Source organism: Alligator mississippiensis, chromosome 2 (genome assembly GCF_030867095.1).
Source record: "Alligator mississippiensis isolate rAllMis1 chromosome 2, rAllMis1, whole genome shotgun sequence".
Taxonomy (NCBI): Eukaryota; Metazoa; Chordata; order Crocodylia; family Alligatoridae; genus Alligator; species Alligator mississippiensis.
The window spans coordinates 243955024-243971976 of record NC_081825.1 but is presented as its reverse complement, the minus strand read 5'-3'; the positions used below and the strand labels follow the sequence as shown (position 1 = coordinate 243971976).

The following is a 16953-nucleotide window of genomic DNA, read 5'->3' as shown; positions in this document are numbered from 1 at the left end:
TGGCATCCACCATTGTTAGTTTAAAGATGCCAGAGGGAACATCTCCAACCATTCTGTTCAATAGCCATTAATAGATCTATTAATTCATGAATTTATCCAGGCCTTTTTTAACCTGGCTCTGCTGTCTGCCTCCACCTCCTGTGGTAATGAATTCCACAAGTAAACTTCATGTTGCATAAAAGTGCACATGCATCTATGCTGTTTAATTGTTAGGGTTGGTATGTTGTTGTAACCACGATGGTCTAGGAAATGTACAAAGCAAGGATTTTTTGTGATATCTGTTGTTGGACCAACTGTATAGTTGGAAGAGCTGCTGGACAAGCTTTTGGACATAAAGTATCTTTCTTCTTGGATTGCTTATTTGTTAACAGTAATTCTTATTTTTGTCTTCATGAAATAACTCTGTTTTCTACTATTAACACACTGTTTCTGCTCTTTTCAGTACTATTATTCAGTGCGAATATTTGCTGGTCAAGACCCATCCTCTGTTTGGGTTGGCTGGGTAACCCCTGACTACCACTACTACAGTGAAAACTTTGACCTAAATAAAAATTGTACAGTGACGGTTACTTTAGGAGATGAAAGAGGCAGGGTTCATGAAAGGTAGGGAACATACTCATTGGTTAGTAAAGAAAATCTTTAAATTAATTTGTTTTGTTAAAGAAATCAAAGTTAACTTAATTTTTCCACAAAGATGAATTAAACTGAATTAATTACAGATCAGGTTTTAACATTCATCTAAATTGGAAATTTTAGATGGGACTTGTCATTAATTCATGTATTTATTAAGAAACACATTTGACGTGGAATTGTTTTAGCAAAAATGCCATTCTGAATTAACCTGTGGTTTGCAAGACAGACGCTACCGCTGAGTGATACTCAGAAAATGAAAAACTGTCCTCCCTTTAAAATCAGTAAGGAACATTAAAGAGGGCCTTTCCACTCTGACCTACATCCAGGAAATATTGACTCATTGCTATAACAAGAGAAAAAAAAAAGATATCTGGACAAATGGGACATGGCTTTAGAAAGCAACTTCTTAATTCTATACAGCTCAAAAAAGATCATAAAAATCAAGTAGTTTTGTGTTTTAAAAAGCTATTCCGTCATTATGATATAAAATACCAGGACCAGATTAATCCTTTAGTGGGCCCTAGGCAACCAAATTAATGGGCCCTGGGCCAGTCGAGACTACCCCCTTCCCAGTCCAGCACTGCTGCCCACAGGGAGCGGGGCTCAGAGCTGCTGCTAGGAACCAGCCACAGCGATGGCGAGACTGCTGGAAGGGAGGGAAAGGGAAGAAAGGGAGGTGGATGCGGCCATTCACCCTGCTGTTGTGGAGGGAAAGACTGGGCCTGCCTGCATCTCAGGGCCATAAGCATGTGCCTAGTTTGCTTATGCATTAATCTGGCCCTGTACCATTACAATACCATTAACAACAAACATTCAAAGATTCTAGTTATTACTGAAGAGCTAACAGTATAGGGTACATCAGTGATTCTCAACCAAGGTTATATAGCACCCTGGATGTCATGAAATACTTTTAAGGGTTCCATAGAGTGTGTGGACCTTGCAGAAGCAGCCAAACACGGCCTGTTTACACCTTACACTGAAGTCATATGAAGCTGTTCATGGTGGGAAGAGGCTGGCTGACTTGATCAGGCCTCAGACAGAAAGTACAGTGGCTTCTAGTGCTAATGAAGAGGTCTGGGGAGAATGAACTGGTGGAGAATGAGCTGCAGCTGCTTACAGGGAGTTCAGGGAGCTGCAGGGTGAGCAGTCACAGAGATCAAGGTAGTGTGTTAACATTAGTACGGGGGCATGAGGCTGGGCCCTCCAGCACTGGGCAGCCAAAACTAGGGCTTTCTTCTCCAGAGGGAGCCCAGTGCTCAGCCTACTGCACACACAAGTCAGCACCTACTGTTAAGCAAATAAAGTTGTTTCTAAAAAGTGTGCTTCTAATGTTGGTCCCTAGCCTATAGTCAGACCATTTCACCCATATAAATATGGGGCTGTGACCCTGCAGTGTTTTATTTTCTGATTTCCTACATGCCCATGTATTCTAAATTGTAGTATTGCTTTAACAGTAGAGTTTCTGCTTTATTTCCATGTTCTTAATTTAAAACAATGAAATGATTTTTAAAAAGGTATCTAATCTAAGGTAAAGGGACTTCAGAAAAAAATAATTGATGCCCAGTCATAAATACATCAATAATCTTTCTATAACATTTTGAAATGGGGTGGTGCTAATTTCAGAAAAGTTAAGACATGTCTTGAGTCTAAAAAGTTTGAAAACCACTGATGTACATCTTAGGTGTATATTTAAGCAGTCAGAATCTAAGTAACTATTTGTCCCTACTGGTTTTTATATTTTTCTTCTAGTGTGAAGCGTAGTAACTGTTACATGGTTTGGGGTGGAGATGTAACTGCTCATTCACAGAGATCAGGCCGCAGTAATGTTGATTTAGAGATTGGATGCCTTGTTGACCTCGCTACTGGAATGTTATCATTCACTGCCAATGGAAAAGAGCTTGGCACTTGTTATCAGGTATTTTCAGCTTTTCAGAATATTATCTAGTAAGTTGCCTGTTGTAACAGGTTTATAAAGATTTTTCTTTCCTTCCAAGCTACCTAACTGAAAATTAATCTTGTGATAGTAGAACATAATTCATACCTTGCTATTTAGAAATGTATGTCCATAAAGTGTGTACACCTATTGTGTAATGCCACATTTTTTCTGTCTAATAATTCTTTTAATCATAGTGTTCATGATATTTACATCTGAAAAACAATATAAACAGTTTAGATAATTTCACAGAATGGATCATTTTCACCCTTTGTTTTTACTTCTAATGTAATACTTTCATATTTGAAGAACAACAAGGAAGTGTTTTAAGTTGAAAAACAATGTTAGTTAAAAAACATGAATATATTCCTATTTTTATTAAGATTTTGGAAATACTTTGGGACAGATTCTATTCTACTTATTGCATATCTAAACAGATTAAGGTGCCTAAGTCCCTGCTAAAGTAAAATCCATTAATGTAGCTATTTTTGTAAACACCATTATCTGATCCCTAAGGTTGAGTTACAAAAAAGCAATGAAGAGGAGGAGGAGGATGCACATACCTGTTGTATAAACAATTTTTCTGGGAATAAAGTAAAATAGAATCACATTTATGGCCCTAAGACCATTTTTTTCCTGATTTTGAGGATGTAAGGTATTATTAATCTTTTTATTTTTGAGTTTTTACACTGATTCTATCCTGTTTAGATTCCAGGGTTTAATAAGTTGTAAAAAGTGTCAACAATAAAATAGTTAATACACAAGATGAATAAATGGAGGTGGAAACTTGGGGCATATACAGACACTATACTTAGACTGGTCTAATTGAACATAAATCAGTCTAAACCCATAATAGTACAGAAGTTGGGTGCAAATACACTGGTCTGAAAATCATGCAAGTGACCTAAGATAGACCTGGTGTGAGGTCTGTTAATCAGTTCAGATTGATTTAGGTTAGACCAATGCATTGAACTTCTGTACTGTTTCTTGTTGGTCAGCCAAGGGTGCTGACAGAAGTGGAAGTGACATTCTCACACAATTGGCCCCATGAAAGTGCTGTACAGCCATGCACTGACAGAAGTGCACAGCTTCAGGGCACTTTAAAAGTGCCTGACTGCATGACAAATGAACCGGTTTAGATGAAGGTGCTTCAAAGCAGAGCATCTTCATTAACTTCTATCAGTGTGTGCTGGGAGTAGGGCTGGGCTTGATGCAGCTCAGCCCAACTCCCGGTGCTGTCCTCAGGATGGGAGGGGGGAAGGGAGGGAGGGAGTTCCATCACTCCAGGCTCGGATTTGCTTAGCCTGTGCTAGAGGGTGAGGTAGTTGGATTGGATTGGAGCCCTTCCACCTCCTCTCCCTTTCTTCCCTCCCATCCTGAAGACAGCACTGGAGCTGGGGGGGGGGGGGGGGGTGGGGGGCACTAGGGACTGGGGGAGAAAGGCTGCAGACACGCATCCAGCTCCAAACTAGAGCTTGATCCCCCAACCCCCCAGACCCAAAAGAGAATGTCTGTTGGGTCAGGGCGCTCACTGTAACTCATGGCACTTCCTGTTAAACACCATAAGTTACAGTGGGGAGCTGCAAGGGACTGGGCACTGAACAAATTTCTTTCCATCTAACAGGGGCTTCTGAGCAATATTTTGTCAGGTTACAGGAGAATTGTTCTGTGTTGTTGTATCTGTGTTTACTAAGAGCTAAAAGTGTGTATAAAGAACACTGCAGATACATGAAGTGGAGACATTTCTAAATGTAAAAGGGAAATTTTGACAACCACAGCCCATATGAAACAATATGTACTTTTCAAGGGACATACTTTTATATGATGAAAGCTGTTTCATTTTGAAAACATCCTATGTAAAATTGTTATGCTTTTTATATAGGAACGAACACCATTATTAAAAATGTGATTTTTAAGCCTGTTCACCTCCATTGTTGCAGTAGACTTCCAAAATTGGATGAGAAAAAAGCCATACTTTTTTGGGGGGAGGGGGGGAAGGAGGGGGGTTGACTGAGTTATAAGGTAACCGTTTCCCATTTCTGGTTTATCATCTTACTGCTCAACTTTGGCAGTAGGTTGAAATATCATCATTGCCATATGCTCGGGTGCCCTGGGAGCTGGGACAGCCTAGCTCTTCTTCAGAACTCTGACCATTCCCCAACCACCAAACTCCCTTTCTAAGAACACTCTTTGGGGCATGAACCCCACACATCCTGAAGGATGAGCGACCAGGTTCTCCCAGATTATCCATTGGCTCCACTTCATGATTTGGTGGCTAGCTATCCTCTCTGAGAGCACTGTACAAGATGGATTCCCTTCCCACAAACAGCCAGAACAGAATTTGCTATTCAAGTACAGAATAACTAGTTCTTTTCTTTTCTCTCTCAGACCCAAAGATGGTTCATTTAAGTATGCTCCTAATTTTGCAAAGAACTTCCAGGGAAAGACTTTTCACAGAATTATTTCTGATGTGGCAGAAAGGCACATCATAAGCCAGGTTTTTATATAAGAAATTAAATGAGAATATCATACAAGAAATTCTGTGCTCTTGCAGCTCGTCTCGTTCTCTGAAAAATACTTTTGAAACATTGATTGCTTTCAAGATGATTTTTTTTAACTGTAGCTGATAAGCAGGTTGTTGAAAAAATAAAAGATGCAGAACTTCTCATAAAGTTGTAATATATTTTATATAAAGCATTACTCAGGGACCTTTTGAGCTATTTCACATAGTTTCAAACTTAACTCTGATTTTGAAAATAGCATTGAAAATAGTCTTGTTTGGCTTTTTGGATTAAAATAAGAAAATATAATGGAGTTTCCCATAACCAGCTCATCTCTCACCTCTTTTGAGATGAGCAATTGGTATTTCAGCCAGATGTCTGGACAGAGTGCACGATAATTGTTATTCTAATGTTGAACCCGTTTCATTTTTTCAATTATCTCAAGTGGAGAGAAGGACCAATATCTGTATGATAAACCTCTGCTCCAAAAAGCCTATTGACTAAAATGAGGAAAATGTCACAATTTAGACCTATTAGGCAATATTATACAATCTAAAAATATTTTTCTACATTAAAAATAAGGGCAGAAATTGTCATATAAAATTAAGAGATTTATAATTCTTTCCCTGTAATTGCCACAACAATGCCAAAATTACAGAAGACAACTGGGAACTTAAATTTATTTTATCTTTAGTTCATTTTATTCAACAGTGCCCTGATTTTCACATAAGATTAAAAAATACAAATATACTTATAGAAAAAATTAATCTGATTTGTCTATTTAATCTATCTATCAATACCAGTCATTAACATTTTTTCTATCTTTAGTCAGTTTCTAAAAATGTCTAAAATATAAGACAGTTCTGGTAGTGCAGATATGATGTTGTAGCTGTGATGGTCCAGAAATTATGCAAGAGGAAAGCATTTTTAGGGTGATATCTTTTATTGGATCAACTGTGTATTTGGGATATATTTAGATAGGCTTTTGAATGCAAAACATTCTTCATCAGGTCTAGCATTTGAAAGCTTGTCTAACTATACAGCCAATCTAATAAAAGATAACCTTGCCTCTTGCATAAAGTATTTTCAGTGTTTTCTCATTCTGGTTCATGATAAAAACATACAATTGTTTTTTATTAAAATACTTCATTTTGACATAACGCTTTGATTTTCTACTCCCGTGGAAAGCACTTCTTAATTAACAAACAAAATGTGCAGTCATTATGAAGCCTTCCCTTAAAGGTGAGAAATGCATGTATTTAATGGATGTCCTAATGTTCAAAATGCATTTCTTAAAATGCAGCATTACCATCTTAGAAAATATTGGACTTTAACAGTGTTCATTTTGCAGGGTGCCATGCATTTTGCACAATCATGATCTTATATTTTTTTCTATAGTATAAAACTGTTTCTTGAAGTGACCTACTGAGCTGTTTCAGTGTGCAACTGCAGACATCAGTAGTCTGACGCACTTTTCAGCTTTGGACCTTTAGGTTTATTCACATCATATCAGTTACTAGTTACATATATTATATGCAAAAAATAAGATATACCTGCATGTGTATTACATGAAATACCCAGTGGTGTGATATAAATATTTCATAATACTCATTTACCATGTCTATAGATATTTTAAGTTTGTTATACAGGACATACCAAACTGAAAGAAAATAAAAACATCCCTCTGGCCATAAGCTTGTGCTTTTCAATTTAGCTTACAAAATGTATTGTTAGGATCTTTTAGAATATTCTTAAAAATAAATTGTTACTTTTCTACACTCCTTATCTCAAGAACCGTGAATCAAACCATATAAATGAAAAGAAGGGAAAGTTTCAAACATTCCAACATCTGCAACTGTTTTTGCCTGTAAAACACAATTTTGCAGCTTTAAGGTGTTAACTGTTGTGGTCTTTCAAGGCTATGTAACACAATGCATATAACTACATGTTGCCCTACAGTGATGTAGCGATGCACTACGTTGCCGTATGGCACACTATGGTGATGTAGCAATCACAGGGGTCCAGACATGATTGCCAGTTATATTGCCATAGCGGCATGCTCCCCAATTCTAATGCACCACTATGGCAACTTAGCAGTAAGATCTAACCACATACGGTGAGCATGGTGCAGTAATCACCTGTACTTCCAAAAGGAAGTACTAAAGTACAGCGCCGTAGCAACATTACCATACGGCAACATGTAGACATGCCCAGTATGGTGAATTTCATGCTCACCAGGAGTTATACTAGCTTACCTGCCTTTGGAATTTAAATCAGTACCCTTACCAGACCATCCAGCTCATTTGAAAGAGGGACCCCACTAGCTTTCCACTGGCTTCCTAGAATTGCAATAAAAAATAAATATAAGGTATGCCATCTCCATGGAAAAAAGGATACCTATACTTTTCAGCTTCACTGAAATCATTCTTACCACAAGACAATCAGTAATAAATTTTATTACTGAACAGAAATAAGTTTTATTACATAGGAAAGGTAGATCATAATTTGGAGACAAACATGCAAAAATCAAACAGAAACATTTCACCCTGATTTTTAACTTGATCCAACTTCTCACTAAGCACAGTCAGTGTTTTGAGTGGTCACCCTCCTATTACCTCTTCCAGATTGATACCACTTTTTATTAGCTGGGGACTAGAATCTTCCCCTAGCCATCAAGACTTGCCAGGCAACTTTAATTTCCAAAAAATTTCCCTTAAATACCTTATTCTTTTCTCCCTATCTTTATTTCTCTATTTAGTTCTGTTCTCATCAAACATGTATATAAATTAGGCAGATGATTTCCTTTCCCTAGGCAAGTTAAGTGTCCTATTCATTCTTGTATCCAAGGAAGGAAGCAACATTTCTATAAATCCCTAATCAGATTTCTCTCAGGGCCTTGTGACACCTTATGCTGTGAGCTGCACAGATGTTGATGGGTGTTAGTGCTAGCTTCAGCTCAGAGCAATCACAGGCCACCAGGGGCCTGGAGGACTGAAAGCTAAGAATTCCCCCCTCCCATTCCAAGCCTCACCCCTGCTCCCCTGGCTCCCCCCAGGCCCTGGGGCATTACTTACTTGTGGCTGCCCACACTGTCTGTCCTGAGGAACAATCAGGGAAGGGTTAAATTGCCTGCCCAGCTGCTGCTATTGATGGCTGCTGCTCTTCTGGTTCACAAAGCAGCAGCAAGGCGGGAGGGGAATTGGGGCAGGCAATTTAACCCTTCCCTGCCTGCCCCCTGGGGCAACCACAAGTAAGCAAGGGATGTGGGGGGCAGTGAACGGCGATCTGGGGTGCTGGGGGGGGGGGAAGCAGTAGGCCAGATCCAGGGCAGGATCCAGGGCAGGGGAGAAGGGGTGAGGTATTTATACTAAGGTGTAGCCTCAAGTGGCCACACCATAGTATAACAACAGCTACATAGCCCAGATCAGAGAGAATCCTGCCCTGCAGTGGCCTAATTTTGGGCTGCATAATGAATGATTAAAACTGGTTTCAAATGTTAATGTGCAGACAGTCTAGAGGTTAAGAGCTCCAGAAGAGGCCCCAAAGTACCATTTTTAACAAGGCCCTCAGCCATTCTTGATTCTGTTCCAAAGGAATAGAAATAAGAATTGCTGCATGTGATTTCCTTTTGAAATGTGCTTAGTCATTGTCTGAGTAGACTTGACACATTTCCCTTTGAAATGCATTGCAGCCATTGTTTGATATTCATTCCTATTCCAGATGCACATTCCAAAAACCGGCTTCTTCCCTGTCTAGCAACTGATCATCCTTTAATTAAGTCAGATTACAAAAGTACAGAGATACATTCAGACCAAATAGTATGTTTCATACAAACATAAAATGGAAAAACTTGACATAGTAACAATTACAGTAGTTACATAGTTACAATAGTATCTTGAAGGTAGGGCATAGGCATGGAGTGCTGTAAAGATGCTGGGCTATGCTTAGATCAGCTTTCAGAGCACTCTAAATTACATCAGGGGCTACTTCAGCTCTCAAAGCACCTCAGCATTGCAAGGTCAGAGAAGGGCACCTTAAAATTGCTTAAGCCAATCCTCCCACCAGTTTAAAATTGCAGCGTAATTTCCAGTTCCTCCTTTTTTCCATAATAACAATGAGAAAAAGACAGAATTCAATTTTATTTTAACTGTTTTGGGTTTTAAAGCCCTCACTGAGGATGAAACTACTGGCAAGGGTTTCTATCATATTGGTGTAACAGGTTCAAATCCCAGGAGCAGCCACGATGCCCCCCTGGTGGCCACACAACTCCTGCACCAGCTCTAACTCTAGGGACCTTCGTCTCCTTTACTCAACCGCGGGTCCTTTGTTCTATCTGCATGTAATTGGCCCCTGCCATACCTGCAGGCTATTTCTCAAGCAACCTCTTCCCCTTAAAATAACAGATGTGCCAAGTTCCCCGTCACAATTGGCTCATAATAAATTGCCCTTTAGCACATCAGAAATAGATGCACTGATATAAAACTAAGTCTGATCTTATGATCATAATTTTTTCTTGTCTGTATCATACACGTGTGATCCTGGAAACAAGTTTATCTTTAATCATGAATAGTCAGTCTCTCTTTGATAGGACCACTCATCCTGAACATGAACTACACTTGTTGGTGTTTGTAAGGCTGGGGTGATACAGTATACAGTATGTTACAGACCTCACTCATTATATTTGGTTGGTGATAGGTACTTGAATGTCTTTTTTTTTTACATTTATATAATTCTAATGCCCAAGCTATTTCACAGTGATTTTTCTTGACATAAAATAGCAAGTGACTCTTGATACCTTTTAACTGTGATAAATCTCTTTTTTCAGGTCGAACCAAACACAAAACTGTTTCCAGCAGCTTTTGTACAACCTACAAGCACAAACTTGGTTCAGTTTGAGCTTTGTAAATTAAAGGTATTTTTAACTCTTTTCTAAAAAATAAATCAATAAAATTATCATTCTAAATCTGGTAATAGTCACAGACAAGCCAGTTGATCTCTAGGTTTCAATGTCAGAGGGCAGTAGTGAGACCTGTATCACTAAACTTGATTATTTCTGAAAAACCCACACATTTATTATAATATCAAAACTAAGGTACTGTCATCAAAATATAATGAAGTTTGGGATTCACTTGATTTTTTTTTTCTGAGCTGGTTTGCTTATATGCTGTTCTCTAAATTCATATCATCTTTAAGAGATATGTCCTAGGTCCCTTGCACACATTCATTTATGGCATGATGGGATCTTAACTCTGGTCCCAACAATCATGCCTCCTGCCATGCCAAACCTTTTTGGCACAACACACGATTTTGGGATCAGGGATCAGCTCCCAATAGCACCATTACTACAGCTCCCAGTAGCACCATTACTACCCCTTGCCAGTGCAAGAAGAGCCTGGGTTCATTGTCCCAGGCCTCCTGTGCACCAGCAAGTTGAAAGCTGAACCAGAGCTCTCCCGGGGATGAACCAGAGCAATCCAGTATGAATTGAAGCTAGGACAATCCAGCATGAACCAGAGCTAGGGCTAGGACAATCAGTACAGGGATCATGTGGGAATCTGAAACTGACTCTGGTGTGGTCCCAGGGCTGGCACTGACAATCAGCTGCTGTTGGTCCCAGCCCTGGAACTGCATTGGAGTCTTGAATCAGCTCTGTTGGGCTCCTGAGGTTGGAACTGACAAATGCTTATTGGTCCCAGCCCTGAGACTGCACTGGGAACCTGAACTGGCTCCAGTATCATCAGCTGATTGTCCATCCCAGCTAGAACTTCACTGGAGTCTGGAACAGGATCTTGTTTGTTACTATTTTTGTGGAAACCAGCCACAATAATATTACACGTTTTTGTGAAATACCTACGTGGCTGGTTTCACGTTTTGTCATGTCATTAATTCCTTGAATATGTGGCAGGGTTACTGATTTACAGTGCAATTAATAGGTTAATTGCATCTTAAACATTACATCTCCCAAGGGCCCCAGTGATAAATTAAACAAAAGCCACATATCTAAGTATTACTTCTTTAGAAACTGATGCATACTTAAGTATTTATGCAATCAGATACTATTCATTCTTTTAAAAATGTTTGGCTTTATTTATTTTTTTATTATAGAACACCATGCCTTTATCAGCAGCAATCTTCAAAAGTGAAGAAAAGAATCCTGTTCCTCAGTGTCCTCCTCGCCTTGATGTGCAAACAATTACACCTGTTTTATGGAGCAGAATGCCCAACAGCTTCCTGAAGGTAGAGACTGAGCGTGTAAGTGAACGCCATGGTTGGGTAGTGCAGTGTCTGGAGCCACTGCAAATGATGGCACTTCATATTCCTGAGGAAACGAGGTATGTTTTCAGAGAACCATGGTGGCTTTCTTAGGAAAGAAACGTATATACATAGTTGGTTCCTGTCCTTGTATTGGAGTGCCTTGGAGTACATGGAGGCTGTGGTGGAATTCTGTGGAGAAATGTTTTGTTTTTTCTGATTTCATCTACTGTATCTTCTCTTCATCTACTGTATTATAAATACCATATGGCATTGGTGATGCATAGGGGGTGCATGCAGGTGCACGTGCACCCTCTGAGCATGGCGGTGCACCCGCTGTGAAAAGGCACCACCAACTCTACCAGCGGCACCTGCAGGAGGTGGCTGCTCGCCTCCTCCCCCCTTGCTGTGCTGCGGCTGCCTGCAGGAGCTCCCCGCTCACTGCCACCACGCTCCACCCACCGATAGTGCCGCTGTCACTTGTGGAAGCTCACCATGCCCCCCCAGCCACCAAGAACATGCGGTGTTCATGCTAGGTGGTAGTGCAGGAAATCTAAATAGCTATTACAAGCCAAATAATTTACAGACTTGGGGAGATTAACTTTAATTGTAATATGGAATTAGACCTGTTGAAAAACACAATTGAATCTTCACCCAGTTTGAGATATAAGAATAAAAAATATAAAAATACGGTAACTCTAATTATGCAGTGTTTTAAAAGCATTTCATATTTTCTTAATTTTGCACTTATGTATTATTAATTGAAATCACATTAGAAAACTGAGAGCCTTTTAAAGTATATTAAAAGTTGGATTTTTATCTTTAGAGGTACCATAAAGTAGATGCGATTTTTATCTGACATCAGAATATGCATAAATTGATCAAATTAAAAAAGTTATTCAATAGCAAAACTGAAAGAACACGAGTAAAAGTGCTCATGCAAGAGTGTAGATTTTAAGCATATGTGCTTAGTAGCCTTATTTAATTATTGTATTTTTAACTGGCATGTTCATTTCAATGAAAGTGGTTCAAGAAAAAGAAAAACTTCATGTCATGAAAATAGGACAGTAGTCTTCAGTAAGGTTCCAGTACCTTCCTGTCTTAAAACTTGGCATTTCAGGGTTTTGTGTCTGTAAAATAAAATCCTGGGGGACTGGGAAAGAGTTTTTGCTTGTTTTAAATGATACTATAATAGGTAATACTATTAATAAAATGTGTCTATATACCAATTAAATTGTTTGCAAAATCTCTTTTCTTTCAGTATTTTCCTCTCCTTATTGGGGACTTATAGTTATTACAAATTCTAGTAAATCATGCCTGCTGGTTTGCTGATGTGGATATAGGAATTACTGGGCACATCTACACAAGTCATTTACTGCAGAGTAGACTAATTAACTCTCCAGTAAATAGCAGACAGTCTACAAGTGTAGCCCTATTAATCCTCAGGAAACTAATTAACTCCACAACAGGGTAGTACAAGTGTATTTACAAGTACTATCCTGGTGTGCAGTTTTTTATTCTGCAGCACTGCACATGTAGACACTGATGTGGCTGGCTGGGGCATGAGGGTGCGTCAGTGCAGGAGGCTATCTGCTGGCTAGCCACACACTGGAGCACCCTCGTGCCCTTGTGCCCTCAGCAACATGTTGAGCCGGGTTGGAGTAGCCATGGGTGGGCAGGCTGACCCCTGGGCCCCCTACCACCCAGGGCTGCTCTGATCCAGTTCAATGTACTGTGATCCCTAGGAGCACATATAAGTGTGGTGCCTGAGAGTAATAAGCGCCAATGAGACAAGCACTGGCGTTTATTGCTTTGCCTTAATAGCATGTGTAGACATGCCTACTGAGTAAGGAAAATACTTGTGCTCTAAAACAGAACCAATTCAGATTTCCCAAATCCTTTAATTCATTACACAGTTATTCCTCTCCCTTCCACAATTTGTGTTTGGATATATTTAATAAACCAGAATTAATTTATGAAACTCACTGTTTTTCCATTTTTTATGTTGCATAACAGGTGTGTTGACATCTTGGAGTTATGTGAACAAGAAGATCTGATGATGTTCCACTACCACACTCTAAAACTCTATTGCTCAGTCTGTGCACTGGGTAATTCTAGAGTTGCTTATGCACTTTGCAGCCATGTAGACATATCTCAGTTATTTTACACAATAGATAATCAGTATTTACCTGGACTTTTACGTTCTGGATTTTATGACTTGCTCATCAGTATTCATTTGGAACATGCCAAGCAAGCCAAGCTTATGATGAACAATGAATTTATTATTCCAATCACAGATGAAACCAGAACTATTGAATTATATCCAGATGAAACAAAAAAGCATGGATTACCTGGAGTGGGACTTAGCACTTGTTTGAAACCAGGTTATTATTTTTCTACTCCTTGTTTCATTGTGACCAGTGATGAGCACCTGAAGTCCAGTCCAGAAATATCACTTGACATACTCAAATCTAAGGCCATAAGCATGCTCACAGAGGCAGTACACTGTAGTGGTACTCATATCCGAGATCCTGTTGGAGGGCAAGTTGAGTTCCAGTTTGTTCCTGTGCTTAAACTTATAGGAACTTTGCTTATAATGGGAGTTTTTGATGATGATGATGTGAAGCAGATTTTACTCCTCATTGATCCCAATGTATTTGGTGAACACAAGGAAGAAACAGAAGAGAAAACAGAGAAGGAAGAAGTTACACAAATAGAAGAAAAAGCTGTAGAAGCTGGAGAAAAGGCAATTAAGGAAACAAAAGCTCCAATAAAAGGCTTATTGCAAACAAGATTACCTGAATCTGTTAAACTCCAGGTGACCCTTACCATCCTAAAGTAAATGTGTGTATGTATGTGTGCATTCATGTATGTGTTGTATTAAAGGAAGAAAGTTAGATTAATAGTCTCTAATGTTTAGCGCCAGCAGTTTGGGATTAAGGGCTCTCAGGTCCTAGTTCTGATTTCCTATATGATTTTGGTAGGTCATTTAATTTCTTGAGATGCCACCACTTTGGCTACAATGTTTCTTCATAGGTGTATTAATACCTACCCATTTCAAAATCTTGTTATGACAGAGCTTTAACATGTGTAAAGCTCTTTTGTGTATGTAGAAGGAAAAAACAGTAGACAAGTACAAAATAGTAGTCCTGATCATAGTAACAAAATACTTCTAAAATCAATTCTGTTTAAAAAAATAGAGTTTGTGAAGAAATAATCTTATTCTCATTTGTACTAATAAAGCAGTGCCTGTAATAACCTACTGTATCCATTAAGTTCTTCCTTTTTATAATTTATGGTATAGTTTCTCAGTTAAACTGATTAGCTCTCTTTTCTTTTTCTGTACTAGATGTGCCTGCTTCTCAATTATTTCTGTGACTGTGAGCTGCAACACAGGGTGGAATCTATTGTATCATTTGCAGACAATTATGTATCAAAGTTGCAGTATAATCAGAGATTCAGGTACAATGAACTGATGCAAGCTTTGAACATGTCTGCAGCTTTGACTGCCAAGAAGACAAAGGAATTTCGCTCCCCTGCTCAAGAACAGGTAAAAATAAAGGATTGTTTTTTGTTTAAATGTGATTAGTAAGGAGAGCAAGGGTAGAAATGTCTAAAATATATACTAGCACTGGGACTGTGGGAGAAATTAGATGTCACTTGAAATATAGATTGTAAGACTGCCACAAGATATTACATGAGCGCCAGAATTCAAGCTTCTAAATCTATCTGTAGCAACCTAGATAAAGTTTGTCCAAGTATTTTTTAAGGTGGTAAATTAATGGGAACTGAAGACACTAAGCATTTTTAAAAACTGAGGCTTCTTTTATGTAAATGTCTATATAAAAAGCATGACTTCATAATGACCCAAGTTATTTGCTTCATAGCTTGTGTGTACAAAACTGGTAATTAAAGATACATGGACATCCTAGCAGACATCTAGACATGTCATAAAGCTACCTTTTTGAATGTTTGTTTCTCTAGTACAAGAGACTGTTTGCTTTTTTAGAGACAGATGGTTAAAGTTTCCTGTGAAACTTATCTTTACTTTAATCTATATCTGAATATTTAAAAAATGATAAATAAAATCTACAAACTATTTTTACTTTAATATTGCTATACGGATATATTCAGTTCTTCACTAGAAGCTTGTATTACCTAGTTCTTCTGAATACCAAGTAATACAAATAGTTCCTGTACCAGTCTGTAATATCAGTAGCTACCAATAGTAAAATATTTCTATTTTGACGTTATATTATGGCTGTCTTGGACCTCTTCTGTCTTCTAAATTTCTGGGTTTGTTTTTATCCTTAATAGATTAATATGTTGCTAAATTTTCAACTGGGAGAGGACTGCCCCTGCCCAGAAGAGATTAGAGATGAGCTATATGAATTTCATGATGATCTCCTAATACACTGTGGTGAGTGGCAAATATTTGTTTTTTACTTAAGAAACATGGCAGGATTTTATTCTGATTTTTTTTCTTATGGCAAGCAAAATACTGATGTAAATAACTTTGGTTTAGATGTGACATATATCTGCTATCTGTGCCTTGAGGCTAGGGACAGATATTACACATAAAGAAGTTTAAGTGATCAAAACCTGGTTTAAACCTGTAACAGAACAGAGCTAGGGACAGACATACAAAAAGCCTGAACCTGAATTGATTCAATCTTTACAGGTTAGTCTATCCTGGCTAGGCTGAACTGGTTTGTAACCTCACAGACATTCTCCCTGGACTGAGGAAATGCAGGCACATGCCTACAGTGGCTCAGGCTAGAAGTTGGGCAGCCGGGGGGTGGGGATTAATAGAGCATCCCCCCCTTCCCTTCCAGTGCTGAGTTGAGAGCAAGACCCCAGCAAGACACTCTGCAGACCCCAGCAAGACACTCTGATTAGGGAGGGGTCCCCCCTCCACTGCTCCTCACAAGCAGAGAGTTACGCAGGGAGTTGAGAACAGACCATTTATCACGCCATCAAAGCAGAACAACAGCTTCTCTCAAGAAGAGTTCCAGCTCTTCTTAAACAGCTTTTTCCAAAGGAGCAGAGGGACATTACCAGCTCACTTGTTGACTAGCTCCAAAAAACCCTAAGCAGACAATGTCCTGGCTGCCTTTCACAGACACCTCTCAGCATTAGCTAGCATACCACATGCTGCCTACAGTCCGTTCTGTGGGAGAAGCCCTGCGTGGGCAGTGAGTGGTGAGCAGTGGGGGGACAGGGAAGCCAGGTAGACGCTGCTGTGCCTGCGGTCTCTGTTGGAGCTGCAGCCAGGGAGCAGAGGGACAAGGCCAGCCCTGCTGTAAAGCAGAGAGCCCCACCCAGGGCTGCAAAGCATCTGGGATGCTGCGAAACTCTGGTTTAAGTTAAACCAGCAAGGGGTCTGGGACAGACATGGTATAAACAGGTTTGAACCAAATCAGTTAAGTCTGATACTACATTCAACCAGGTTTATCTCAAACTGGTTTCAGCCATTTTCAGATTGGTTTATGTGCACTGAACATCTGAGCTAGGGACAGACATTACACACAAACCAGTTTAAGTGATCTAAATTGGTTTAAACCTGTAACAGAACAGACATTCAGGGCACATAAACTAGTTTGAAAATGGCCGAAACCAGTTTGAGATAAACCT

General features: G+C 39.2%; 1 protein-coding gene across 1 annotated transcript in view; it reads left to right on the top strand.

Moving 5' to 3' along the window:
• Positions 1-16953, top strand: part of RYR3 (ryanodine receptor 3) — a 557273-nt gene that overhangs the window by 275880 nt on the left and 264440 nt on the right. The window contains exons 31-37 of the mRNA XM_059723007.1: positions 443-603; positions 2383-2548; positions 9893-9979; positions 11173-11399; positions 13336-14137; positions 14669-14869; positions 15637-15739. Coding sequence (XP_059578990.1) covers positions 443-603; positions 2383-2548; positions 9893-9979; positions 11173-11399; positions 13336-14137; positions 14669-14869; positions 15637-15739 — 1747 coding nt within the window. The remainder of the gene's footprint in view (positions 1-442; positions 604-2382; positions 2549-9892; positions 9980-11172; positions 11400-13335; positions 14138-14668; positions 14870-15636; positions 15740-16953) is intronic.